Genomic DNA, 27,959 nt, shown 5'->3' with positions numbered 1-27,959 from the left:
TAATAGAAAAGTGTGAACTGAGGTGGAGTCTGAAATTAAGTGGAAATTAAGTGCCTTTTTCTCATAAACCGTAACTCTTGCTTGTTACTGCATTTGGAATTGTTTGAAGGAGGTTGGAAAAAACAAGATACTATAGTGAAGCAAATTTCTGGAAGGTATCAGATGTTCTGAAACAGTGGGGCCAGGAAAACGAATGTAATTCTGCTGACTCGCAGTTATCTTCTTAAAGTGACACATGCTTTTCAAAGGTGGGTGATGGGTCTTGTCCCTTGTTGTGTGTTAACTTTAGTAAAGTGCAGGATCTCATGGGAATGGAGTTTGAGAAGCTGCTGCTGAAGCACGGACAGCCAGTACAGCCTCTCCAAACCGAGGCTTCTCGTACCACCAGTAACTGCAAAACTTGACTGAAAGCTCTTTCCTCAAGCCTGAAAATGTGTTTTTCTTACCAGACAAAAACATGAAAAGCGGAGAGGGGAGGACCTGCAAGGTATTTAGGATGCAAATATTCCTTCATCAGTAACTAGCAACTTGGAATTATCACTGAAGGGAGAAATCCCAGTGTGTGGACAGCTTATATCTTTGAGAGCAGAAACTTAGTTTTGTCTATTCACTGGAGGCAACTCAAAGTTAGGAAATAAAATGAGTCTTGAGATTTTTATTTTATTTACAAGTAAATGAGGAATGTCTCCCCTGTGAACGCTAATTTGGGACAAGACAAGCAATATAAAGTAGTTGCCAGCTCCACAGTGCCGTGTGAAAGGAGTCCTTGCCACTGCTTTTTTCTTAAACAATGATTTTTGTCATTAAAAAGGAAAAAAAAAAGCCACATGATTTCTTCATGTTGCACAAGTGAAAGAATTCAAAATAAACAGGACTTTGCAAAACTCTACAGTCTCTAGTCAAATGTATGACTTTCGTTCAGTGACAGGCACTGCTCCCCAAGAGCAATAGCCTCTGAGCAAATGACTTAATACTCATCCAGAGTATCTGCCCGAGGAATGGAGAGACCGCGATCCTTCAGCGCTTGAACTTTCAGCTTCTCGGCTTCCAGCTTGGTCTGCTGTTCTACCCTTTGTTCTTCTAAGATTTCTTCAATAGACACTTGCTGGAGGGGTGTGTCACTCTCCTTTTCCAAGTCCTACAAAAAGCAGGGTTGAAAATCTTCAACTGACCACCAAGAATAGAAAATATTACAGACCTTAAGGCAAATGGATTCCTGGGTCAGGCTTGGGTTATTTTTCATAATTGTGACAGGGCTGAAATACCCTTCTCCTGGGGACAGAGTGCCACTACTACAGAATATATACTTATGTGAATGTGGTAACATGGTATCAGTGTGTCTCACAAAGCTTGAAGTTATCTGAAGTCCTACATTACTCAAGGACTGCTTTTCTTAAAAAAATTATATATATATGTATATATGTATGAATAGCTATCTCCCCAACCTCAACAGATCTAAGAGAGAAGTTCCCGAGGCCAAGATGGCTTTAGATAAGTTTTGTAATTTTCCATTATCAAAGTCAGCTTAATTGCTGGTGGTTGGGGCTCACTAAGAAGGTAGAGAACACTGATTCAAAGAAGCGCCCCCCCACCCCCCAAAGACAATAAACTGCCCCTCTATTCCATTAACTAGGAGTCTTTAAATTATAACACAAGATTCTTTCCCCCTCTATGGCAACAAATCTTCTAGAGAAAACCTCAGTAGACCAGTTAGGTTACTAAACCAGTTTGGCTCCAATATATTTCTCCACTGTTTTAATTTAAAATATTTTTGTTTAAAAAAAAAAAACGTTATTTTTTCTCTTATTTTAAAAATACATGTTCACTGTATGAAATTTAGAAAGCAGACAAGAAAAAAAATTTTCTTAATTATCCATAATTCCATTATGGAGCAATATTTTGGTGAATATCTTTCCAATTTTTCCATGTATATATTGACTTAAAAAACCCCTACAATGCAAATATTAACTGTAATTTTTTCATTTATTCTGGCATAATATGCTTAATTTTTTTAAGTAGGCTCCACACCTATCGCAGAGCCTAATGTGGGGCTCGAACTCACGACCCTGAGATCAGGACCTGAGCTGAGATCAAGAGTTGGATGCTCAACAGACTAAGCCACCCAGGTGCCCCTGTGCTTAATATTTTTATGTCTGAGCACCTTACAAATATTTAGTAACTAATCTTATGATGCAGAACCTCATTATAAAAGTATTTTACCATCCAGATTCAACTTATTCTCCTTAAAATGAACATACAGGTACTATTCTGTGTTTCTGTAACATGGAAAGATTATATATACAAGGTATTCTTATTTCTTATCTTCCTCTATGATTTTCAATCATAAAATTCTGGGAAGGCATCAATACACACACAAATCCTCCAGACGTTACAGCCTACCACTGGGTACTAACATCCCATGTGCTGCCAAGGCCTCAGAACCCACAGGCAGTGACATCAGGTGGAAGATTTTCACCAGAGAGGTTAGAATGAAAGCCACACAAATTATATAAGCAAGTCCTGCCTTGGCTCAAATGTTAGCTGCACCGGGCAAAATATATCTTATCAACTATAACCCGCCCTCACAATCCATGGGTAGCAGCTTAAGGGAAGATAATGTTCTTAGCGTGGTGTACTGCCTCTTGGACTTTTCAATATGTTATTCATTGAGCTAGTCATGTGGTTATGATGATGCCAATTCCCAACAATCAGTCTTATTACTTAAGACTGTGTGCATCATTATCCTTGAGGCTGAATCCAGGGACTTCCTAAACAACAGACGTTTACAGCCCTTAATTGGTTTCTGGGTATGAGTTTCTCTAGGGCTGGGACTTGACTTCGCCACACTGCCTACTGACTCATACAGCTGTATAAGCATTCCTGAACCACAAGGCTTTAGTGGTACCACTGTGAAAATTCTGCAGCATCCAGACCATGAACATACTAGAGTCCTTTCTCCACAAAAGGGCTCCCAGGAAACAATGAATCTTCAAGAAAAAATGCAAGGTCCCTCCTTCTCCTCACATCCACACACATCCACACAGGGGCCCATGTGTGCCAATGTAACTGGCACGCACAGCATTTCTGTGGTGTCCATGACTATCAAACTGAAGTAGAGTATGTGTAAATATTTTAACTTAAATCTTTTCTCCTGAGAGCAAAGTCATGTTTCCTCTTTAAAAATTATATTGAGAAAAGCATAAACAAAGGAGAAAATAATCACTCATACTCCTACTGTCCAGAGATGGGTGAGCCCCTCTTCATATACCGGCAGAGCACGTTATAGTCACTTTCTCCCGCCACTCCCCACACCGCATGGTACTAGAGTGCTATATTTCAACCTCTATGTATTACAACAAGATGACAACTTCTTCCGCTGAAACATGCAAAAAATGATCTACTGAACCAAAATTATCCATCACAAAAACACTATAAAAATTAGAAAAAAATACTTCCTACATTTCATAGCAGCAACTTAGCAATACTGTTACTGACAGTATTGATTCATCCTCTCTAGTTAACTGTTTCACCTTGAGGTCTCTAGGCCAACCTGACCCTGGCAGATTATCTCCTTACTTTCTCACATGGCTTATTGTTAAAAGCTGCTACAGACCAAACCACTCCACTCCAAAGACTTCTGTAAACCTGACTTAAGATGTGGTTAGGTATTGAGAAACTATACTGGAAACTTTACAAACAAAATAGAAAAGGATAAAATTAAGCAAACGCCAAAATGTTTGATACTCCTGGCAAACTCAATAATCAGATGCAAAGCCAAAGGTTTTAAATAAGGTATTTTTCTTTTTATGTAAATATTTTATGTAAAACATGAAATCAAGTTTTATCTTCTTTTAAAAATGTCTGAGAATCACTATATTGTACACCTGAAACTAATATAACACTGTATGCTGGGGCGCCTGGCTGATTCAGTTGGAGGAACATGTGACTCTTGATCTTGGGGTTGTGAGTTTGAGCCCCACACTGGGTGCAGAAATTACTTAAAATCTTTATCAAACAAACAATAACAACTACTGTATGTTAACTAACTGGAATTAAAATAAAAACCTAAAAAGCCAAAAAAAAAAAAATCTGAGCACTTCTATTAGCTATATAGGATTCTAATAGTTTTTTTTGTGTATATATATATGCCTAAATATATGCATATGTGTATATGCATGGTTATGTACACACACACACACACACAGACGTATAGTAACACTTTAGAAGACTTAACTTTCCACCTGCCAACTGGCCTTCCTGGCATACAGAGGTATCCTCTTTGGTTGTGAGGATCCAAGTGAGGCTAAGCTCCATTCTCAGGAGTTAACAGAAAGGCTTCTCCTACAGGCCCTTCTTTCCTTCCCCTTCCCCCTTTAAAAAACAGGACATCACGATGTATATGCAATGTGTCTTTCCCCCAAGCATTGCTCATTAGCTTTATGTCATGAAAATCTACTTGTAACCAATTGTTTAAATGACTGCAAAATAGGGCGCCTAGGTGGCTCAGTTGGTTAAGCGACTGCCTTCAGCTCAGGTCATGGTCCTGGAGTCCTGGGATGGAGTCCCGCATCGGGCTCCCTGCTCGGAGGGGAGTCTGCTTCTCCCTCTGACCCTCCCCCCTCTCATGCTCTCCCTCTCTCTCATTCTCTCTCAAATAAAATCTTAAAAAAAAAATAAATGACTGCAAAATATTCCAGTGTATATAAATCATACTTTATTGAATTATTCCTCTCTTGTTTGGTATTAAGTTTTTCAATTTTCTGCTATTAGAGATAGCAGAAATAATATATTAATGAACACGTTTGTACAATATGCTACTTTTACATCAGGTAAAATTAATGATACTTTGCTGCTAATGGGATCAAAATGTTTAAAATGCCAAGAGGCACTGAAACAAAGTTAATTATTCTCTGTAGTCTTCCTTTTACACCTGTAGCTTTCCTAAGCTAATGTGGTAGTTTCTGTGAGAAGCTGGGTGCCATGTGGAAAATATATTTTTTCCTTCTTGAAAAGACAAAAAGAAACCTAACTAGTATGATTATCAAGACCCACAGCAGCTTAACGGTTTTCACTTACTATTTCTCCTAGTAGGACAACATTTTCTCCTCTGACCACAAAAATCCCTCGAGGAATATCACCGTATTTTTTGCCCACATGAATACGCTCCACAGTCTGATGTAGCACTAAATTAGCTATAAGTGCACAGGGAAGAAACAAAGATATTTAGTTCAAATTATTGGGTAAAGGTCCATAACTCAAATAATCAGTTATTTTGAGTAGAAAAGATTTCGCTGAACATGATTTCCGAACTTTCTAAAAAAAAATTCTAGGAAAAGCTAAAATTTTAAACAGTCTTCTCCTGTTTTATTAAGACACACCCCTTGAGAGACTTCTAAAAACTGCAAACAGAGAATATTGGGGATTATGTTGTACTAATGCATGAATGATGGTGGGAATCAGTTACAAAAATTAAATTCCTTTCCATCAGTGAAATTGTGAATACTGACATGACTATAAGAAAATATAAAGGGGTAGGGCACTTGGAAGACTCTAAAACCTAAACAACTGCAGAGGTCAAAACTTTTTTTTTTTTTTTAAACAAAAAACAGTTTTTCTATGTTGCGTGGGTATGTGTATATGATGATTTACCAAAGGTTTAACTTTGTTTCAGTACTTAGGATTCATTTAACCCAGTGCAGGTATCCATGGATTATGATACACGAAAACCTTTTTTTTCCCCATTTTGTGAGATAATCATACCTGATAATCTGAGAATAAAGTCAGGATTTGCTACTTTCCCCCCAAGGTAGTTTGATGAATTTGACTTAAGATTCAGAACCCCAGTCTGTTAAGAATAATTTTTTTTTTTAAATCGGTACTATTTGTCTTCTTTGAAGAAAAGCAAGTATCTATGCTATCTTCTATAATTCCTCTAAGCGTTTCAATTATGTTACTTTTCCTCATGCCCAAATCCACTAGCAGATGTCCAACAAATGTGGATATGAACTGAGAAGTTCCTCGAAACAGAAGCAGATATAGATCTCTTTAGAAAAATGCAAGATGCAAAACAAAGACTGAGACTCTTTGAGTCTGATGTATCCCTAACATGTAAAATCTTGAGCTTAAAGTTGGGACCCCAAAAATGCTTCAGGAAATGCTTTCTACCCAATTTTCATTGGACAGGGAGGGATTACCTTCAGTGCAGGAACTGCTTTGAAGAGTAGTCGCTCCCAAGCCAATGTACAAATGAGCAGCTTTTTCAGTGGACTGAGTTTATTTCTATCATTTGGCTCCCTCTACTGGCGAAAATAAAAAAACAGTCCAAAACATTGTAATCATATGTTCTGATGAAAACCAGTTTTAGATATACAAGCTTGTAAATACTAGCTTTTGAATCACCTAATCATAATTTAGAAAACAATGACGCAATGACTTAAAACAGTATTCCATTATGCCAGACACTTGAAAAAGTTGCAGATAAATTTCAACATGAAATAACACAAACATACAATAGCAGCTCTTCACTGTAGAAAAGTCTGTAACTAGTACATACCAAATTGATCAATGCTTCTTAAAAAACCTATAAGCGTCCTTCCATCTCGAAGCAGGACCAAGTGCTTTTCTGGGGAGAGGAAAAAAGATCTTTAAAAAATGATAACTGTTGGGGCGCCTGGGTGGCTCAGTCGGTTAAGCAGATGCCTTCGGCTCAGGTCATGATCCCAGGGTCCTGGGATCGAGTTCCGCATCGGGCTCCCTGCTCGGCGGGAAGCCTGCCTCTCCCTCTGCCTGCCACTCCCCCTGCTTGTGCTCACTCTCCCTCCCTCTCTCTCTCAAATAAATAAAATCCGGTAACGGATTAACAATAAAAAAAAAAAGTTAATAGTAGTTTAAGCTCTACCACTTCTTCCAATGTATTTAGGGCACAGTTTATTGGGAAATTAGAGGGAGGACCAAGGCATCCTGGGGTTTAGATGACAAGATCTGTAGTGGCAGAGTAGGCAAAGGACTGGATGAGTAGCCTAGAAGCCTGACCCCCAGCTCTAGATGTTGATGTTGGCAGTTAAACTCCCAGTGTCATGTCAGTTTCTATATCCACAAATTGAGAAATTTAGTCTAGATGACCTTTATGATCTTAATACCACAATTATTTTCCTCTCAACTTATAGAAGAGCTTCTATTTCACACTTTGGAATCAGGGAAGGTTTTATTATTTTATTTTATTTTTTAAAAAGGTTCTATTTATTTATTCATGACAGAGAGGGAGGCAGAGGGAGAAGCAGGCTTCCCGCGGAGCAGGGAGCCCAGTGCGGGGCTGGATCCCAGGACCCTGGGATCATGACCTGAGCTGAAGGCAGACGCTTAACCGACTGAGCCACCCAGGCGCCTGGGATCAGGGAAGGTTTTAAGTAAAAAAAATGCCTCAAAAGGTAAATGAGGATGCTGAGAGTCAGCTAGAGCAAAAATTCATTTAATATTTATTGAGAGCTATGTGCTGCTCTGGGGCTTAGATATACAGTAGAGAAGAAGACTCAGAAAGTCACCAACTTTATCAACTTATATTCCTGGTGGAGGAAGGTGAGCAAGTAAAAAACAAAAAAAAAATCCCGACCTACTGTGAGTAGTACAATGGGATAACAAACAAGATAGCAGGATAATATGATGGAGAGAGAGGGAGTAGCTACAGAAGAGAGGGTGGCTGGGGGAAAAGGTGATTTTGAGCTGACACTGAAGAATGATAATAAAGCCGGTTGCTAGAATAACTAGCAAAATTCGTTAATTTCTTTAATGCTATGCATAAAGTACTTTCTAGAAACATAACAGAGAAATAAGACAGTGATTCTTCCCTGAAGGAATCTGTAGTCTTCCTTGTGCCATAATTAAGTACCACAAGAAAGTAAATCTTAATTATATGTGAGAGAAACTATCTAGCTGGAGGAGGTATCTGAGTTGAGCCCTGAAAGATAGATAATTTTTGGCCTCTGGGATGAATGACAGGGAAAGGGAAAGGGGAATCTGTAATTTAGGAAGCAGGGGAAAAAAAAGGCTGGTATGTAGACATATGTTTGGCTAAAAATTGGGGGTGTAAAGGGAACTCACAGGATATAAAGTCCCCAAAGTACCGGAAACAGGTTCAGTTTGGATTATACTTCACAAGAAAACTTTGAAGACTGAACTGGCAGAAAAGGGAGAGCAGAATGTAAGACATGAAGAAACCTACACCACGGCCAATGAGAAGGGAGAGTTGAAGGAACTAAGACTGTATAGTTCTGTTGTTTTTAAAAAAATGTATTTATTTATTTATCTTAGAGAGAGAGAGAAAGAACGTGTAGGCATGCTTATAGGGGGGAGAGGGAGAGGGAGAGACAATCCTCAAGCAGACTCCACACTGAATGCCGAGCATGGGGCTCGATCCCAGGACCCTGAGATCATGACCTGAGCTGAAACCAAGAGTTGGACTTTTTTTTTTAATATTTATTTATTTGACAGAGAGAGAGAGACAGTGAGAGAGGGAACACAAGCAAGGGGAGTGTGAGAGGGAGAAACAGGCTTCCCGCGGAGCAGGGAGCCCGATGTGGGGCTCGATCCCAGGACCCTGGGATCATGACCTGAGCCGAAGGCAGTCGCCCAACCAACTGAGCCACCCAGGCGCCCAAGACTGTGTAGTTCTAAGTGATGGGAATTTGCAAAGGTGGGGTGAGATTGTGTGTGTGTGTTGGGGGGGGGTTGCTGAAGAAATGAGTTAAGGACATGCAGGAATTTTTTTAAAGATTTATTTATTTATTGGAGAGAGAGAGAGCGAGAGCTTGCTCCAGTGTGCAAACGCTGGAGGGGGAGCAGAGGGAGAGGGAAAGAGAAACTCTAAGAAGACTCTGCATGGAGCCCGATGTGGGGCTCCATTTCATGACCCTGAGATCACGATCTGAGCTGAAACCAAGAGTCAGATGCTTAACCGACTGCACCCCTAGGCACCCCAAGATGTAGGAATTTTGAGTCATCATGTTATGGTGGATCATTTACCAAAAGTTGGCAATAAAAGAAGCTTAAGGTGGAAGATTATTAGCTATTTGTGATTCTGAAGGGTTAATTAGGACACTGTCAACTGGCAGTTGGGAATCTAAGACTGGAATGTCAAAGAGGTCAGAATTAGAGCAATTTTGGGTAAGTCCACAAAGAGGTGATATAATTATTAAAGTCCAGGAGCTCTCTTAGAGATTTATTTATTTTCTAAAAAAAAGATTTTATATATTTATTTGACAGAGGAAGAGATAGCGAGAGCAGGAACACAAGCAGGGGGAGTGGGAGAGGGAGAAGCAGGCTTCCCACCGAGCAGGGAGCCCGATGCAGGGTTCGATCCCAGGTCCCTGGGATCATGACCTGAGCTGAAGGCAGCCGCTTAACGACTGAGCCACCTAGGCGCCCCTCTCCTAGAGATTTAAAGAAAGAAGCATGGAGCACCTGTGTGGCTCTGTTGGTTGAGCGGCTGGCTCTTGATTTCAGCTCACGTCATGATCTTGGGGTCCTGGGATTGAGCTTCATGCTCAGACTGGCGTCTACTTGGGATTCTTTCTCTCCCTCTGCCCCCCACCCCCACCCCGCCCCATGCGTGCTCTCTCAAATAAATAAATCTTTAAAAAAAAAAAAAGAGGAAGACCAAAGATAGAACCTAAAGGGCCCCTATTTTAGGGAACAATAAGAGTTGGAGAGATGAGAAAATCAGCCAGTACCGGTGCTGGAGAAATCAAGAAAACAGAATTAAGAATATTAAGAATCCGGTGGTAATAGTATCACAATACTGCAGAGGGGAGGGAAGAACCCACAAGAATGCATCAAACTGCTGCGTTTTAAGAATGCAGCTTCAGCAGTGTGATGACAACAAAAATCAGACTGCAGAGGTTACAGAGGTGGTCTGCTGTAGATGGTCAGAAAGTAGAGTCAAAATGGAGAGGATTCAAAAGGTTTGGGGGTAAAGGTACAAAAAGGGGATGGGATTTTGATGAGGAGACATAACTGAAAAAAGTATGAGACGGATGGCCAAGAATATACATGAAGGGAAGGATCCAGTGGGAGAGAGAAGATAGGAGAGTAAAAGGGTGTTAACAGAAGAAATAGTGGGAAGAAAGAGTAATAAAAGACACAGACTGAAAGGGAGGAATACTTCCTACTCAGATGAGAGGATGGGTGAATATGTAGAAGACTTGAGAGAGGAGGAAATACTGTGTGTGGTTGGGGGGACAGGGAAGGGTGCAAATGAAAGTGAAGAAATGCTTTCAAACTTTTCAGTAAAGGAGGAGGCTTGGAGTCTACAAAGAAGGGGTTAGAGGGTTTGAGAACAAAAATTATTTTTAGTAGAATGGCAGAATGCATTAGGGGCCTCACATAAATCAGATATATAAAACGAAAGGAGGGGCCAAAACAGCATCCACAAGTGACTAAAGTTGAAGATTTCATTACATATTACAGATGGGCTTGTGTAATTGTTATTCATATACAAATATGGTCCAATTCACACTACATTTTCTTTCAATAGCAAAATCACTCATTTGGATTTAAAGAATGATTTCAGACAATGAGAAAAAGAGAATATGATCAAAGACTCACTTTTTATTATTTTTTAAAGGATTTCATTTTTAAGTAATCTCTACACCCAACGTGGTGCTGAACTCACAACCAAGAGATCAAGAGTCGCATGCTCTACTGGGTAAGCCAGCCAGACGCCCCATGGACTCACTTTTTAAATTTGCATACATAGTAACTGTGATTGTTGTAACTCGTTTGGAACTGTGTAAACCATTTTGCAGCAATTACAAGTTAATGAGACAGACCACAGGATTAAAACGATTAGGAAATGTTGCTTGAGGAATAATTCACAGATGAGAGTTTAGAAAAAGGAAAGACAGGAGTCTTTCTTTTGTACAGGACTGAACTCATCCTCAGGACAATGACCAGGAAAAAGGCAGGTCTTCTTTGAACAAGTAAAATAAAACTGTCGAACAGAAAAATAAGTTTGAAGTGATTCAGCCTTTTCAGAAAAGTCAATACCTTTGTCTGGCAGTGATTTCTATTATCATAACCTGAAAGTGCTAAAGACTGCACTGTAAATGGCTACACAGCATAAAACCTATGTTTATTGCCAATTAAGTCCAACCGCTGTTATCTTATAATTTTCGTTTCTTAATCCTTTCTCTAAGTACTCTCATTCATCCACTAGTAACAACCTGGTACTTCGATATATTGCAGGTGGGAGAGAGTGGACGTGGGTAGGGGCAACTCTCATGTTTGACTCTTAGCAGCCGCGTCCCTCCAAAGAAGGAATGAATTCTACAGCTTGTGGCTTATCGACCCGGGGACTGGTGGAGGCTGCGAGACGCAGGATAGAGGTGGTCGGCTAGGAGGTGGGCAAACGGAGTGTCTTGGGGCTTTTCCCTCACATGTGGAACATGTCAACGCCGAACACCCTGAAATGTGCTAAAAACACACTCCCCCCGGCCCCAGACTCATATCCCTCTGAAGAGATACCCGCCCAGGAGGAAGGATCTCACCCCAGACTTCATCCAGAGGAGACGAACTACTCACTGTCGATGTCCTCTATGAGGCTGGCGGTGCCGGGCATATAGTTCATTTTGAGCTGAGATAAGGCTGCAGTGTACAGCGGCGGTGGGCCAGTGCGTCCAACACCTCCTTTCTCCGACCACAGTCGCCGCCTGGGCGGGACCGGGACAAGAACCCGAACCAGGAGCAGCACGTCTGCCCCGGCTTTCAGCAGCCGGGGCCTGCCGGAAACGCCTCCATATTATTCCCACCCACTTCCGGTATCACGTGCCCGTCCTCAGGAAGAGGCGGGGCTGTCGTGCGGTCCCGGGACACCCATTCCCCATCCCTGATAAAAGGGGAAGAGGAATCTAGATTGACTAGATGGTAAGGAAAATGTATTCTCCCTTTTAAGAAACACGGTGCTGCCGCAAGTCTTTTTGCTTCCCAGACCCCCGAGTCACGGACCTCCGACCTTCAACTCTCAGACTCGGCAGCCGAAGGGGCGGGAACGGGCCTGGGATTGGCTGTTGTCGGCCGACCCCTTTCCCTGCTGTCCAGTTCCTCTCCTCGGCTGGCGCCTGCGCTATGGGCTGGCCGTGGGGGGCGGGAAGCGCTACGGGGCAGTAGAGCCCATGTCGGCCTTGAGGCGCTCGGGCTACGGCCCCAGTGACGGTCCTGCGTATGGCCGCTTCTACGGGCCCCGGGGTGGAGATGTGCCCATGCACCCACCTCCGCCCTTGTATCCTCCTCGCCCTGAACCTCCTCAGCCTCCCATTTCCTGGCGGGTGCGCGGGGGCGGCCCTGCTGAGACCACCTGGCCGGGAGAAGGCGGAGGAGGCGATGGCTACTATGCCTCTCCAGGCTCCTGGTCAGAAACGGGTCGAGCTGGAGGAAACCACCAGGTAAGCTTTGCACCATCTGTCCCGGGGGTTCCGATAAGGGGAGTCTTTGGAGGGTGAGGGCCATTGGGATTGATAAACCTCCAGAGTTCGTAATGGATCGGGTTTCGTATTTGTTTTCGTTATGGGGGGTTAGAGAGACAGAGACTGGATTTGTGGCTGGGGGGATATGCTTGTGTTCTCTTTGCGTCTCCTTTTCTGCTTCGACCATGATAAATGTGTCTGTTACCATTAAAAAAGGAAGAAAGATCCTGCGCTGACTTGCTAAGCTAAGTAGCAAGCTGCGGAATCTCTCGTCTTGGATTGATGTTGGGCTGGAGTGACCTGGCCAAGCTTTTTGAGCTCTAACAATTTATTCTGCGTGGCTCATATGGCTGGCTCTCCCCGAGAAGGGAGGTGGCTGCAGCCCCCGCTGTCACTCAGCAACCCCTCCCGACGGGAAGGATCTGAGAAGGAAGAGGAGGGATCGGGCATTTAGCCCTTTGCCCCTAATGCTCTGCCCAGGATTGAATCACCAATACTCACCTTTACTTGGATTGTTAAATTACATTGCGGCTGCAACGTAATTGTCATTACAGCCTCCCTGTTTTATGATTTAATAGTTGGCTCTGAGAGGCTAACTCACTTGGTCAGTAGAGATATCCCTGGCTTTTTGAAGGTTCACCTTTATTGCCACTTTGTTTTTTAGGACAGACCTACCTTAGTGTCTGTTTTTACTAACTGAAAGAAATCTGAAGAGGAGTTTTGCTTTTAGGAAAAAAGGTGAAAAGCGAAAATAGCTTCAGCGTTTGTTTTGCAGCAAGCAGTTGTAGCGGCAGTGCGCCACTGGGCAGTGAGAGTGGCACCGCCAAGCTCCTGCCCTGGGAACTACACTCAGCATCACAGTGCCATAGCTTTGAACTGTGTCTGTGAGCCTCTGTGCTTTATCTCAATTTATTTTGTGCATCTGTTGGCAAGATATGTCCTAAGGTAGCAGAAAAGCCTAAGAAAGGTTATTTTGGGGGCCTGGGAATGCTAAAACATTTTTCATAAAAAATTAATGGTAATTGCTTTTTCGCTTTATGACATTTTGGCTTACAAAAGATTTCATAGGAATGTTCTCCTTTCAGATAGCAGGGGGAACCTGTACACTCGGACTTACAACATTCTACTCCTTGTCTTCCTGCCAGAAATATACTTCTTTTTTGTTAAATCAGTATTCTTGGCAATGAATTATTATATGGTCAGGGGACACACCTCTCTTTCTGTTCAGTAATTATAATATCCTCATGGGTTGAAAATGTAGTGGTGAAATTCCCATACATTGCTGGTGGGGACGTAAGATGGTTCAGTGCTTTGGAAAATAGTTTGGCAGTTCCTCAGAACGTTAAGCATAGAGTTAGTATATTACTCAGCAGGTTTGCTTTTAGGTATGTACCCAAGAGAACTGAAAACATATCTACTTAAAAACTTGCCTGTTTTTATGAACAACAAGCATGTTCATGGCAGCATTATTCAGAGTAGCCACAAAGTGGAAATAACCCAAATGGCCATCAACTGATGAATAGATAAAATATGGTATATGTATGCAATGAAATTATTTAGCCGTAGGGAGGAAATTAAGTACTGATACATTCTATGACATGGATGAACCTTGAAAACATCGTGCTACATGGACAAAGATAGAAAGACCACACACATACTGTATAAGTCCATTTATATGAAATGTCCAGAATAGGCAAATCTGTAGGGACAGGAAGATTAGTGGTTACCAGAGGCTGGGGGACTGGGGACTTTGAGGTGATGGTAAAGGGTATGGGGTTTGTTTTGGGGGTGATGAGAATATTCTGGATTTAGATAGTGACGATGGTTGCACAACTTTGAATATACTAAAAACCATTGAATTGTACACTTTAAAAGGGTGGTTTTGGGGCACCTGGGTGGCTCAATTAGGCGTCTGACTCTTGATTTCGGCTCAGGTTATGGTCTCAAGGTCCGGACATCGGGCTCCGCCTCAGATCTGCACTCAGTGGAGTCTGCCTGTCCCTCTCCGTCTGCTCTTCCCCCCGCTTGCACTCTCTCTCTAATAAATAAATAAAAATAAAATCTTTTAAAAAGGGTGGGTTTTATGCTATGATGGTCATATCTTTAAAAAATTATATGAGAAACAACATGTAGGGAGTGATTAATTGTGAAGAACGGTTATATTTGTGTGTGTGTGTGTGTGTGTGTGTGTGTGTGTGTGTGTAAATCTGGAATAAGTAGGCTTCGGAACTTTTATCCCATGGTAGATTAGAGTGATAAAATGCTTGGCCTATAAGTAGGCAAACTATACCAAAGATCAGTGGAAAGCAAGGAGAAAACGAACGATAAAGAGATGACTTCTCCTTGGACTCGCAGTATTCTTAAAACAAGAGTGTGTTTTCTGGGCAAGGTTAGAGAAGTTAAGATTTTAGAATTGTGTAGGGTGTTTTAGTAATCTGTACACCCAACGTGGGGCCCAAACTCACAACCCCAAAATCAAGAAGTCACATGCTCTTCCGACTGAACCAGCCATGCACCTGTATCAATCTTACTTTCTGAATGCATTTCCAAAACAAGCTGCGTAGATTTGAAAGACATTTTTAAAGGTTTATATCAATTGGAAGTGAGGGAAGCCAGAGAAACATAAGGTGATTCTGAAGTTTTAGTATTTCCTAGGAATAAATGTTTCATAGTAATAAAAGGGAAGAGGAACAGGTTTTTATGGGAAGATATAGTTTAGTTTCATACCAGAAGAACTAGTGATTGGTTAAGAGAGGAGCTTAAAAAAATGCAAAGACTTCACAAGGGTTTGTGTACTGCCTTTATTTCACTTCTGTTGGAAGCCAGTAATTGACTGTGGTTACTATGTGCCAAGCTCTGGATGTAATGTATGTGATTGATGAGACAGGAGTTTGTGATTTTCTCTTTTTGTTTTTGTTTTTTTTGATGCCAAATTTTATAGTCTCTGGTATCCAGGAGTTGTTGTCTATAGGAACAAAACAATAGATGTGGGGTCAGGTGGGTGATGGGGGATGGAGATGGTGATTTGAGAGTCATCAAAGCTAAGCATATTTGAATTACCAAACTGGGTAATGTTCTCACAGGAGATCTTTGAGAGTCTAGAATAAGTGACAAAGAAAGAGGATTCAGAAGAAGACAACAAGAGAGAATACTTGGAAAGATAGTAGGGAAATCAGGAAAGTCATGCAGTGCAAACCAAGCAAAGACACAATTATTTTGAATGTTAGTTATATGAGAACTGAAAAGACGCTGTTGGATTTGGCAATTGAAAGGGTCTTGTTGATTTTAGTGGTGGGAGTTTAAAATAGTGGCAGGTTTGGGTGCCAAGACAACACCCAAGTATGTACGTTTACATACGTTACTACTTCCAGAAGTTAGTAAATGAGAAAGTGGTTACTTGACTGCAAACCAGGATCGGGGAAAGAATTTTTAGGATTAGTGGCTTGAATATGTTTGTAAGCAGAGAGTAGGAAAAAAGATGGGAACAAAATGATGGAATGTGGCTCGTGGAGAGAGGGATGAAGAAGTGAGGAAGAGCTGGAAAACCTTTTTCTCCAAGCTGAAGCGGTGGGGTGGGGGGAGATCAGTTTGGAGGTGGAGGGGAGGGACATTGAAAGAGTTTATAACTCTTGGTGTCCTTGGTGAAGTAGGAGGCTAGGTCATCTGAGAGGAGAGGAAGTGGAATAGCATAAACTGGGAATGTGATATGATAAATGTTTGAAACAGGTGCCAGGGGAAGTGGGAAATTGTAGAGAAGCCTGGGAGAGACCCAAATGAGATTGAAAATAAAAATTTAGGATGATGGTCAGCATAGGAACGTAAAGTGCTTTTGTAGTGATTTGGGCATATATAGCTAAAAATAATTTTTAATGTACTTTTCTAATTTTTGTCTAATTCTTGTGAACAACGTAAACAAATTTGTAAATGGGACTTAGTGGCAGCACTAGTCAGATTCTTCTGCTGTTAGATTTGTTTGGGTTGGGGTTATTTTTTGGAGGCATGTTGGTAAGTCACTTTGTAAATTTAATCTTGTGTATACTTCTACAAAACTAGTTCTAAGATAAATATGAAAGAAGTTGACTCCAGCCTTCATCTGAGATTTAGGTGTTTCTTCTCAAAGAGGAAGTAAATGAATTTGTTATCTTCTTGCATAATTTTGATCAAATTTCCAGTGCAACAAGAACTTTAATTCACATTAATTACTGCCTCTTGTGAAAACCTTTTCTCATTTTTGTCTGGTTTACATCACCTTTTAGCACCTTTGTCTAGTTTCAGACAACAAATAAAAAATTTGGAAAGAGTTAAGCACATGATAACATTGGCAACTTGGATTATAAAACAGATCAGCTTCAGCCAGCTTCCTGTGAAACCAAATGATATTTCATAGAATTATGTCTTTCAGGTTAGGAAGGCCTTGAGCTACAGACTTTCATTGTTACTGGGGATATTTTTAGATTTGTTCCATTTTGTCCAAAGGGGAGGAAAAAAAGCAAAGACAGTCTTTTATTAAGACTTAATAAAATTAGTAATTCTTGCCACTTCATTGAAGACATCTCCCATCCAAGTACTAAGCGGGCCCAACCCTACTTAGCTTCCGATTTCAGATGAGATTGGGCGTGTTCATGGTGGTGTGGCCATAGACAACAATCTATTTTTCGTTTTTAAAAACTATGATATATTTACATGCTGTAAGTTGTACCTTTTTAAAGATATATTTCTATGAGTTTTGACAAATGCATACAGTCATGTAACCACTACCATAATCAAGGTATAGATAATGACCCATCTTTTAAAAGAAAGATTCCTAGGATAAGATGGAAGATTTAATTTTCATTCATTTCTAAACCCTATTAAAATTATAGAAAAGTAACTTTCTCATTTGTTGTTTTAAGTGTCATCTCATTTGCATAATGTGTATATATGTATGTATACACATATAAAATGTACTCTGTATTTTGAGTGTATTTCAGTCAATTACAGTCATTATTTTTATTGCTTAAATGATTTCATATCATGAGAATGGGAGTCCCTTCTTCTTGGCTTCTGAGTCCTTTTGACATGACCCACTGATTTTTGACACCTTCCTTGATTTCTGGTACAAGATGTGCCAGGCTTATTTTGTATGTATTCTGTCCCAGACATAATGAACCATTCCTTTAAGAAAACCTTGATTTTTTTAAAAAATGTAAGGTTATATTTAGAAGCATATGTCAGGATCCAGGCAGGAAAACAGAACCTACACTAGTTCTTTTAAAAGAGAGATCTGGGGGCACCTGGGTGGCTCAGTCAGTTAAGCATCTGACACTTGATTTCAGCTCAGGTCATGATCTCGGGGTCCTGGGATCGAGCCCCACATCAAGCTCTGTGCTCAGTGGGGAGCCTGCTCCCCCTTCCCCTCCCCGACTCTAAAATAAATAAATAGATAGATAAATCCTTTAAATAAAAGAGAGAATTTGTTCTAGGAAATTAGTGAAGTGGGCATTGGTGATCTCAAAAGGCAAAAAGAGAAAGTGGAGGTAATACAGAGATGGTAACTTGGAAACAGCTACAGTTCCTAGGGCTGGGGAACAAAGAGAAGAGGTTGGGTTATTAGAACCTGCCAACTTGGGAGAATGGCCTGGTGGAGCTGGAACCCAGAAGGCACTGCCTGGCTAGCACTGGTGTCTGAGGGAGTTCTGGAAAACCAGAAGAATTTGGAGATTGCTGCTAACTGCCACCCCCAGGTGGAAGGGTGTTGCTAGGCTGACAATGACAGAAACAGCAAATAAGCAACTGGAAGGAGCCCGGAAGTCCCTTCTCTCCTCCTCTAACCTAGTGCCTCCTGTTGGCAGAACTGAATAGTAACCGAGTTGCAAAGGAGAAATGTTTGGACTGCCAATCCTGCAGGACGGAGCCAATTATAAAATGCTGTGTTGGGCGCCTGGGTGGCTCAGTTGGTTGGGCGACTGCCTTCGGCTCAGGTCATGATCCTGGGTCCCAGGATCGAGTCCCGCATCGGGCTCCCTGCTCAGCGGGGAGTCTGCTTCTCCCTCTGACCCTCTTCCCTCTCGTGCTCTCTATTTCTCATTCTCTCTCAAATAAATAAATAAAATCTTAAAAAAAAATGCTGTATTGACAGACAATAGCTTCGTAAGTCGTACAGAAGTTAAATTTGAGTGCTAGGTATACTGATTGCAATTGTGTTATCACTGCTTTTAGACCTTTCGATGGACAGTTAATGAAATAGGTTTTTTTTTTTTTTAAAGATTTTATTTATTTATTTGAGAGAGAGAGAGAGAATGAGAGATAGAAAGCACGAGAGGGAAGAGGGTCAGAGGGAGAAGCAGACTCCCTGCTGAGCAGGAAGCCCGATGCAGGACTCGATCCCGGGACTCCAGGATCATGACCTGAGCCGAAGGCAGTCGCTTAACCGACTGAGCCACCCAGGCGCCCGAAATAGGTTTTTTTAATTAAAAAGTTTTTTCTTAAGATTTTATTTTTAAGTAATCTCTACACCCAGTTTGGAGCTCAAACTTACAATCCCGAGATCAAGAGTCGCATGCTCTGCCGACTGAGCCAGCCAGGTGCCCTGAAATAGGCTTTTTTTAGATAGAAAAATAAATGAGTTCATATTTATATTAATTCAAATTTAACATTACAAATTATTTTTATTTCTTTGATTGTATTTATTACTTTTGTGTGGAATATCTTGGTTACTAACAATGTTAGGATAATTACAAATACTTGCACAGTCCTACAATAATATATAAAATAAGGCCAAAATAATGCCAGGTTCTAGTTCTGGCATGACAGCGTGAGGAGCTCTGTGGACCCAGTCCCCAGTGAAACTGGTGAAAACTGTTTTTCAAAAACAACCAGTTAAAGTCTCTGTAAATGGTTTTAGGTTATATAGCAAATGAATAAACATTTATTCTAGAAAATCTACTCAAACTCAGTGAGAACAGTGAGAGTCTGTGCTGTTTGAACCAGGACCTGCTCCATTCTTCCCTCAGAGCAGTGAGACAAACTCCATTCCAGACTGGTGCAGCCAAGAAAACAGGGCTCCCTCTTCTCCCAGCTCCCAGTCAGAGGGTTCTCATGCTGGGAGGGGCAGCACGTCAACATTTCTCATCTTGCCGCCAGCTATTGTTGATGAGACCAAATTCCAGGCAAGTGTGGTTAAGTAATGCTGGTTCCCTCCTCTGCCCCGTACCTACTTGGGGATGGAGGCTTTATTTTGGGCAGGGCACTGCTGAGAGTACTAGGGCTCTGATTACCTTTACCCTGGCTTATAAGGCAAGCTGAGAAGCCCTGAGGCTACTGCCCTTTCCTCCACCAGGTGCTCAGCTCTTAAAGCAGGGTGTCTCTTAGAGAGGCATACTATTGTCCCCAACCCAGCTGCGGAGGGTGGCTCAGACATTTTATTTGGAGGCAGAAGCAGACTGTAAAACAGGTAGCTCCTAATCTTTTCCCAAAGGAACTGACTTTATTTGCAACAGAGTGTGGTGTGGAGAAGCGGAAGCCTAAGGATGTTCTCGAAAACTGTGGAGATTGTTGTGAAAGGCAACTGGGAGGAGATTGGTAGATTCATGGGACATCTGGTCTAAACTATAGACCACCTAGTTTGCTAAAGAGAACCAGGGAAAGAAATAGCTGGGAGAAGCCCTTTGGGGTTAGAACAAATCTTAAACACTGACTTTGAGACCTGTCTCTTCCAAGAAGCCTAAATTTTGGTTGGATCAGTTTGTGGAACAATTTTTTATCCCAGGGTGTGGAGCTTTAACAGCTAGGTGTGGTGAGGGAAAGAAATACACACACATACACACACACTCATTAGAGAAGTTAAAATATTACAGTAGAAAATATTCACTTAAGGCAAAAGAAAGCAGTAAAAGAAGAACAGAGAAACAAAAACAGATATGAGATAAAGAAAACAAAGAAGATCCAATTCTATGCTGTTGTGAGATAAAGAAAAAATATACATATTGGTCTCTGTCCTGGGTTCCTGGCGCAGAGCTCCTGAAACCCTTGTAAATTCCTAAATGAAAAGAGCACTAGGAGGGCGCCTGGGTGGCTCAGTTGGTTAAGCGACTGCCTTCGGCTCGGATCATGGTCCTGGAGTCCCGGGATCGAGTCCCGCATTGCGCTCCCTGCTCAGCAGGGAGTCTGCTTCTCCCCTGACCCACCCCCCCCAAGTGCGCACGCTCTCTCTCTCTCTCTCTCTCTCAAATAAATAAAATCTTTAAAAAAAAAAAAAAGAGCACTAGGAGTATTTTTGTTCAATATTTGGTCTATGACCCCAGTTCCTGCCACAGGGCTCCTAAACCCATTGGAATTTCCTGGGTGATACACTATTTTTTGTTCTAATGAGGTGTCTCTGGGTGGTCTCCTGGATGGCTCCTGGATGGGGCTGGTCACCAGAAAGACCAACCCATGATTAGATATTTGGAGTTTTCAGTCCTGGTCCTCATTCTCCAGAGAAGGGAGAGGGGCTGGAAATGAAGTTAATAATTAATCATGCCTACGTGAGGGAGTCTCCATAAAAATCCAAACACAGTGGGGTTCAGAGAGCTTCCCGTTTGGTGTACCTATCTACATACTGGGAGGGTGATGCACCTTGACTCCGTGGGAACAGAAGCTTCTGTACATGGGGTCCTCCCAGACCTTGCCTGCCCTATGTATCTCTTCATCTGGCTGTTCATCTGTATCTTTTATCATATCCTTTAATAAACTGGTAATCGTAAATATTTCCCTGAGCCGGGTGAGATGTACTAGCAAATAATCAAATCCAAGGGGGAAGAGGTCATGGAAACCTCCACTTTGTAGCCTAGTGAGACATAAATTGTGGGTAACCTGGAGACCAGGGGACCTGTTGCTTGCAATTGGCATCTGAAGTGGTGGGGGGCACTCTCATGGGACTGAGCCCCTAACCTCTGGGATCTGATGCTATTTACAGGTAGATAGTTTAATTGTAGGATAGCCAGCTGGTGTTGCAGAATTGCTTGGCATGGGGAAAGAAATCTCACATCTGGTATCAGAAGTGTTGTGAATGTGGTAATAGCGTGAGAGTAAATGAAAAACATAGGAGTAGAAGGTTTTTCCTTCTCAGCTGTCTGTGGGAGACACACTTCAGATGTAAAGATACAAATGGTTTAAAACTAAAAAGAGGAAAAAGAAATATGGAAACAGTAACTAGAAGAAAACTGTAGTGGCTATACAGTATCCAAGAAGTAAACTTTAAAACAAAAGATGTTACTAGGGATAAAGTGGGACATGATAAGAAGGGTAATCGATCAGGAAGATATAATAACTATAAAAATATGTGTACCTAATAACAAAATACCAAAATACATTGAGGAAAAGCTTACAGAAATAAAGGGAGGAAATAGTTCAATAATAGCTCAACAATTATTATCAATCAATAATAGAGACTTCAGTACTCCACTTTCAGTAATGGATAGAACAACTAGATAATAAGATCAACAAGGAAATAGAAGATGTGAACGACCCTGTGAATTAATTAGACATAATAGACATCTATAGAACACTCCACCCAACAATAGAATATACATTCTTCTCAAGTACACATGGAACATTCTCAAGACAAACCATATGCTAGCCATAAAACAAATCTTAGTATACAAGGATAGAAATAATAGAAAGGATGTTCTCCAACCATAATGTAAAGACATTAGATATTAATAGCAGGAAAGACCTTGGGAAACTCACGTCTATGTGGAAATTAAATAAAACACTCCTTAATATTTTTTAAAGATTTTATTTTTAAGTAATCTCTACATCCAACATGGGGCTCAAACTTACAACCCCAAGATCAAGAGTCACACGCTCTACCAACTGAACCAGTCAGGTGTCCCTTAAATAAAACACTCCTAAATAACCGGCAGGTCAAAGAAGAAATCAAAAGGGAAATTAAAAAATACTTTGAGATAAATGAAAATGAAGACAGTATACCAAAACTCTTAAAATATAGCTAAAGTAGTAGTACTGCTTAGAAGGAAATTTATAGCTATAAATGCCTGTATTAAGAAAGAATAATGATTTCAGGGCACCTGGGTGGCTCAGTTGGTTAAGCGCCTGACTCTTGGTTTTGGCTCATGATCTCAGGGTGGTGAGATTGAGCCCCACTTGTGTGGGCTCAGTGTGAAGTCTGCTTGTCCTTTTCCCTCTGCTCCTCCCCCTCCCATAAAGAAATAAAATCTTAGGGGCGCCTGGGTGGCTCAGTCGTTAGGCATCTGCCTTCAGCTCAGGTCATGAGCCCCACATTGGGCTCCTTGCTCTGCGGAAAGCCTGCTTCTCCCTCTCCCACTCCCCCTGCTTGTGTTCCCTGTCTCGCTGTGTCTCTGTCAGATAAATAAATAAAATCTTTAAAAAAAAAAAGAAATAAAATCTTTAAAAAAAGGAATAATGATTTCAAATCAATAACCTAAGCTTCCATCTTGACACTGGAAAAAGAAGAGCAAACTATACCTAAAGCAAACAGAAGGAACGAAATGCTAAGAGTGGTGGGGTACCTGCCTGGCATTTCGAAGAGTAGAAATTAATGTAAGAGAATAGAAAAACAGTAGAGGAAATCAATGCAAGGAAAGGCTGGTTCTTTGAAAAGATCAACACAATTGATGAGTCTTTAGCTAGATGGACCCAGAAAAAAAGAGAGAGAGATTACTAGAATCAGAAATGAAAGAGGGAACATTACTACTGATCTTACAGAAATAAAAATCATAATGGAATACTGTTGGATAATTGTATGCTAATAAATTAGGTAACATAGAAGAAGTTGGACAAATTTCTAGAAAGATACAAACTACCAAAACTAACTCAAGAAGAAATAGGAAATCTGAATAGACCTATAACAAGTAAAGAAATTAAATTGGTAATAAACAAAACAAAAACTGCCCACAAAGAAAGTCTAAGCCCAGGTGGGCTACTGAATTCTACCAAACATTTCAAGAACCGATACACCAATTCTTCACAAATTCTTCTAAGAAATAGGAGAGAACACTTCTAAACTCATTCTGTGAAGCAGTTATTACCCTAATACCAAAACCAAAGACATCACAAGAAAAGAAAACGGGCAATATCTCTTATGAATATGGATGCAGAAGTCCTCCAAAAAAAAATAGTAAACCAAATCCAGCAACACATAAAAAGAATTATATACCATGACCAAGTGGGATTTACCCCAGGAATGCAAAGTTGATTTAACATCTGAAAATCAATGTAATATATCAATCAAAAAACAAAACCTCTATGATTATTTCAATAGATATAGAAAAAGAAAAAGCATTTGACAAAATCCAACACTCTTTCTTGATAAAAATCACTCCAGGAATACAAGGAAATTTCTCCAATCTGATAAAGGGCATCTATAAAACACCTTCAGCCAGCCAACCGCATGTTTAGTGATGTAAGACTGGATGCTTTTCCCTAAGATCAGGAGCAAGACAGGATATCTTCCCTTGCCACTACTATTCAACATTGTCCTGGAAGTTCTAGCTAGGGCAATTGGGCAAGAAAAAGAAAAAGATATATTTAACTTATGTCTGTATGGAATAGAATTGAGAGTCCAGAAATAAATTCATGTGTCTGTGGTCAAGTGATTTTTGGTAAAGATGCCAAGCCCATTTAATAGAGGGACAGAGTAGTCTACGGTACAACATACAATACCATGACAACTGGATAGCCATATATAATCGATAAAGTTGGACTCTCACACCATGTATAAAAGTTAGCTCAAAATGGATCATAGACATAAATGTAAGAGCTAAAACTATGAAACTCTTAGAATAAACAAGGAGTAAGTCTTCATTACTTTGGGGGCACCTGGATGGCTTAGTCGTTAAGCGTCTGCCTTCAGCTCAGGTCCTGGGATCAGGCCCAGAGTCAGACTCCCTGCTCAGTGGGAAGTCTGCTTCTCCCTCTCCCACTCCTCCTGCTTGTGTTCCCTCTCTCGCCGTGTCTCTCTCTGTCAAATGAATAAATCTTAAAAAAACGTTGGCTTTGGCAGTTATGTTACTTTTTTAGGGATTTAAAAATATGTCATTTTCTATAATTATGTGAAATATTTACAATTGTTCTAAAGTCAGATGTGCTAAGCATGGTATATTTAAGGGAAGTCTGCCTTGAGTCCCTGCCCCACAGTGTTGTTTTTTTAACTTTTTTTTTTTTTTTTAAGATTTTATTTATTAGCACAAGCAGGGGGAGAAGCAGGCTTCCCGCTGAGCAAGGAGCATGATTCTGCTCAGCATGATTTGGGGCTCGATCCCAGGACCCTGGGATCATGATCTGAGCCGAAGGCAGACACCTAACTGACTGAGCCACCCAGGCACCCCATTTTTTAACTTTTTGTATTATAAACTTAATTATATGTAAAAGTAGAGAGACTAGTATAATAAAACTTCCAGATAGCTATCACTCGTCTTCAGCAATTATCGGGTAGGTTATTGTTAATCTTACGATTTATATGCCTACTCTTGCCACACTGTTATGGTAGTTTAAATATATATTTAAATATTTGTTTAGGAGAATCTTAAGGGCAGGTTTTTGTTGTAATGGGGGTGATCTGTTTGACTAGGAGAAGTTAGAGGAAAGACTACAGGAATCAAATCCTCTAGAAGGTAAGAGGTTATGTGGTCTATAGCTGTGTGGAGGGATTGGCCTTTAATAGGGCCAAAGGCACTTCGTGCTCTCTGGGAAGACAATGGCTGGGTGCATTTGATTTAGTAAGTAGGAAGATGGAGTTTTTGTCTGATTGCTTCTTCCTTTTTAAAAAAAATTTTTGTTGGTGAAATATGTGATAAAGTTGTCAGTTGAAAAATGAGGGGCAGGCTAAAAGGATATTGGAGATTTGCGGGGGGAAGAGTGAAATAGTTGTTCTGGAGAGTGAGATGAATATCCATCCTAAGGAAGTGTGGTATAGTTGCTAGCCAGTGCTGTGTCTACTTGAGATTTGTGGTCTCTAATTGAGAAAGAAAGCAGAGAGCTCTAGCGTTTCTCTCCACCAGTATTTAGAGGAAGTGCAGATGTGAAGGCAGGGGACAGTTGGGTTTAAACTGGGTTGAGTTTTTTCAGGGTGAGTGTATCTGAGGGAAGCAGCGGCAAAGGATTAGGTTTTGGGAAGCTGAGTTAAGGAAGGAAGTGAGGACATGGGTGAGGTGACGGATAGGAGGGTGAAGAAGTAATGAAAATGTGGAGTACCAGAGAGAGTCAGTCAGGAGGAGAGAACAGAAACCAGAGTAGTTCTGGAGATTTAGGTGTTAGTTCACCACTGCTGGGGTGAGTCAGCTTCAACCCTTGTCTTTTTATCTCTACTACTCAAGATTCAGATTCTTGGTAGAGAGAAGTCAATTAGTCAAATGCTTACCCTTTAACCAGGGAAAGGAAGGGAGGGCATTAATTGGGGGCATCTGTCTGCTTGAGAAATTTGGTAGTTAGAATCTGAAGTTTGCCTGTAAAATTTTTTTAAATCTGGCTATTCTCTAGTTTCTGTATCATGTAAAGGAGATGCTACTTGCCCAACTTGTATAATGTCATATGGAATAATTACGTGCTTTGAAAACAAAGCATTATGAAACTGATAAGTAGTGCAGTTAAACTAACATGGTGATAATTAAACTCTCAGTGATTACAACTGCCAATGAATTTCTTTGTGAAACAATTTGAAGATCTTGTTTAAGCTTAAAACTAAAAATATAAAGTTCAAAGCAAAATAAATTACAGGATAGCAGGTATACATTAAACTCTAAAAAGTTTTGAGTTGATCTGGTCTCTTGGAGTTTATTGGCTTACTGCAAATCATTGCTTTAACTCTTGAGTTGGAGTGCAAAGCTATAGAGATTAACGTTATAGCTAGATTTTCTTCTTGGAGTGGTAATTGTTCTTTATCAATTCATGATACTTGGGTTAGTTGTAGGCTGCCAGCAGAAACGTAGCCATAACAGAAAGTACAGGAATATGAAAAAAACTAGTGTGACATGGGGCACCTGAGTGGCTCAGTCAGTTGAGCGGCTGCCTTCAGCTCAGGTCATGATCCCAGGGTCCTGGGATTGAACCCTGCGTCGGGCTCCCTGCTCAGTGGGGAGCCTGCTTCTCCCCCTCCTTCTGTCTCCTGGCTCGTGCTCTCACTCTCTATCTCAAATAAATAAAATCTTAAAAAAGAAAACAAAAAACAAAAATAACTACTATGACAGACAAAAGAGTATTGAAGATTTATATGTTTGAAGTAAAGTTTAGTAGTAATATTTTCAAGCTCCAAAGTTGGTAAGATAGGCCTTAACAGTGGCAAAGAACTATAATCTTGTTGCATGAATTAAATTGGTAGTGACGGGGCTGGTGATTGGAGAGGGATAAAGGAATCTAGGTCTCTGGTTTTGCTAATCATGTTGGCATAGTAGAATTCCTTTATATATCATTTGGCATCATAATGCGTAAGAACAGACTTTTAATAGTCAATAATTGCTTTGTTCTAGGGCATGTGATTTACCATATAGTATTTCTGTATCAATTTGGTAATGAGAATTTAATAATGAGTGATTTTTTTAAAAAGATTTTTATTTATTTGAGAGAGCGAGAATGAGAGAGAGAGAGTACATGAGAGGGGGGAGGATTAGAGGGAGAAGCAGGCTCCTCGCTGAGCAGGGAGCCCGATGCGGGACTAGATCCCGGGATTCCAGGATCATGACCTGAGCCGAAGGCAGTCACTTAACCTAACTGAGCCACCCAGGCGCCCTAATAATGAGTGATTTTATAGTAGTGTTCTATTGCTTTTTGTCTCTTTTCTTTTTTAATAATTATAGCTGCCTCTGTCAACTTTTCATTATGATATAAGAATATTATTAAAAGTGATTTTTTCCCCCCTTAGGACCAGCCACCATATTCTAGCTACAGTTCTAACTATTGGAATTCTCCTGCACGACCTAGGGCTCCATACCCAAGTACATATCCTGTAAGACCGGAAATGCAAGGCCAGGTATGATCTAAAATTGACTGACTTCCTGAATTTATTTTTTATTTATTTTTTATTTTATTTTATTTATTTTTTATTTATTTTTTTAAAGATTTTATTTATTTATTTGAGACAGAATGAGAGAGAGAGAGCACATGAGAGGGGGGACGGTCAGAGGGAGAAGCAGACTCCCCGCCGAGCAGGGAGCCTGATGCGGGACTCGATCCCAGGACTCCAGGATCATGACCTGAGCCGAAGGCAGTCGCTTAACCAACTGAGCCACCCAGGCGCCCTATTTTTTATTTTATTTTTTAAAAGATTTTATTTATTTATTTGACAGAAAGAGAGACAGCGAGAGAGGGAACACAAGCAGGGGAAGTGGGAGAGGGAGAAGCAGGCTTCCCGCTGAGCAGGGAGCTTGATACGGGGCTCGATCCTAGGACCCCGAGATCATGACCTGAACCAAAGGCAGACGCCTAATGACTGAACCACGCAGGCACCCGCTGAATTTATTTTTTAAAGATTTTATTTATTTATTTTAGAGAGAGAGCGAGCACAAGCAG

The 27,959-nt window shown here is 40.9% G+C and overlaps 2 protein-coding genes across 4 annotated transcripts in view; one reads left to right on the top strand and one right to left on the bottom strand.

The window, feature by feature from the left end:
- Window positions 1–627: 627 nt before the first annotated feature.
- LSM1 (LSM1 homolog, mRNA degradation associated) lies at window positions 628–11,800 on the bottom strand. Its single transcript, XM_027599537.1, has 4 exons — window positions 11,575–11,800; window positions 6,554–6,622; window positions 5,077–5,192; window positions 628–1,138 (listed from the first exon to the last, which is right to left on the bottom strand). The coding sequence occupies exons 1-4, from the start codon at window positions 11,618–11,620 to the stop codon at window positions 968–970; spliced, it is 402 nt and encodes a 133-aa protein (XP_027455338.1). The 5' UTR covers window positions 11,621–11,800; the 3' UTR covers window positions 628–967.
- Window positions 11,801–11,805: 5 nt separating this feature from the next.
- BAG4 (BAG cochaperone 4) overlaps window positions 11,806–27,959 on the top strand; it is a 30,653-nt gene continuing 14,499 nt past the window's right edge. The window contains exons 1-2 of one of the 3 annotated variants that reach the window (XM_027599536.1): window positions 11,806–11,916; window positions 27,313–27,420. In XM_027599536.1, the coding sequence (XP_027455337.1) occupies window positions 11,914–11,916; window positions 27,313–27,420 (111 nt within the window). In that variant the 5' untranslated portion in view covers window positions 11,806–11,913. Of the gene's footprint in view, window positions 11,917–12,029; window positions 12,435–27,312; window positions 27,421–27,959 lie in introns of those variants that run through there. The other 2 variants (XM_027599534.1, XM_027599535.1) reach the window with 2 other exon arrangements.

This window comes from Zalophus californianus, chromosome 2, assembly GCF_009762305.2.
Source record: "Zalophus californianus isolate mZalCal1 chromosome 2, mZalCal1.pri.v2, whole genome shotgun sequence".
In the NCBI taxonomy this organism is placed as follows: Eukaryota; Metazoa; Chordata; class Mammalia; order Carnivora; family Otariidae; genus Zalophus; species Zalophus californianus.
Note: the sequence above shows the minus strand (reverse complement) of the source record. Positions and strands in the feature narration are given on the sequence as shown.

Bases quoted from the DNA above. Each gene is read 5' to 3' on its own strand.
- LSM1 (XM_027599537.1), bottom strand. From the start codon at position 11,620: ATGAACTATATGCCCGGCACCGCCAGCCTCATAGAGGACATCGACA. The intron at 6,623-11,574 runs GTGAGTAGTTCG...TCCTCTCCCCAG, and splicing joins CCTCATAGAGGACATCGACA to AAAAGCACTTGGTCCTGCTT. The intron at 1,139-5,076 runs GTAAGTGAAAAC...TGCTTTTTGTAG, and splicing joins TTGTCCTACTAGGAGAAATA to GACTTGGAAAAGGAGAGTGA.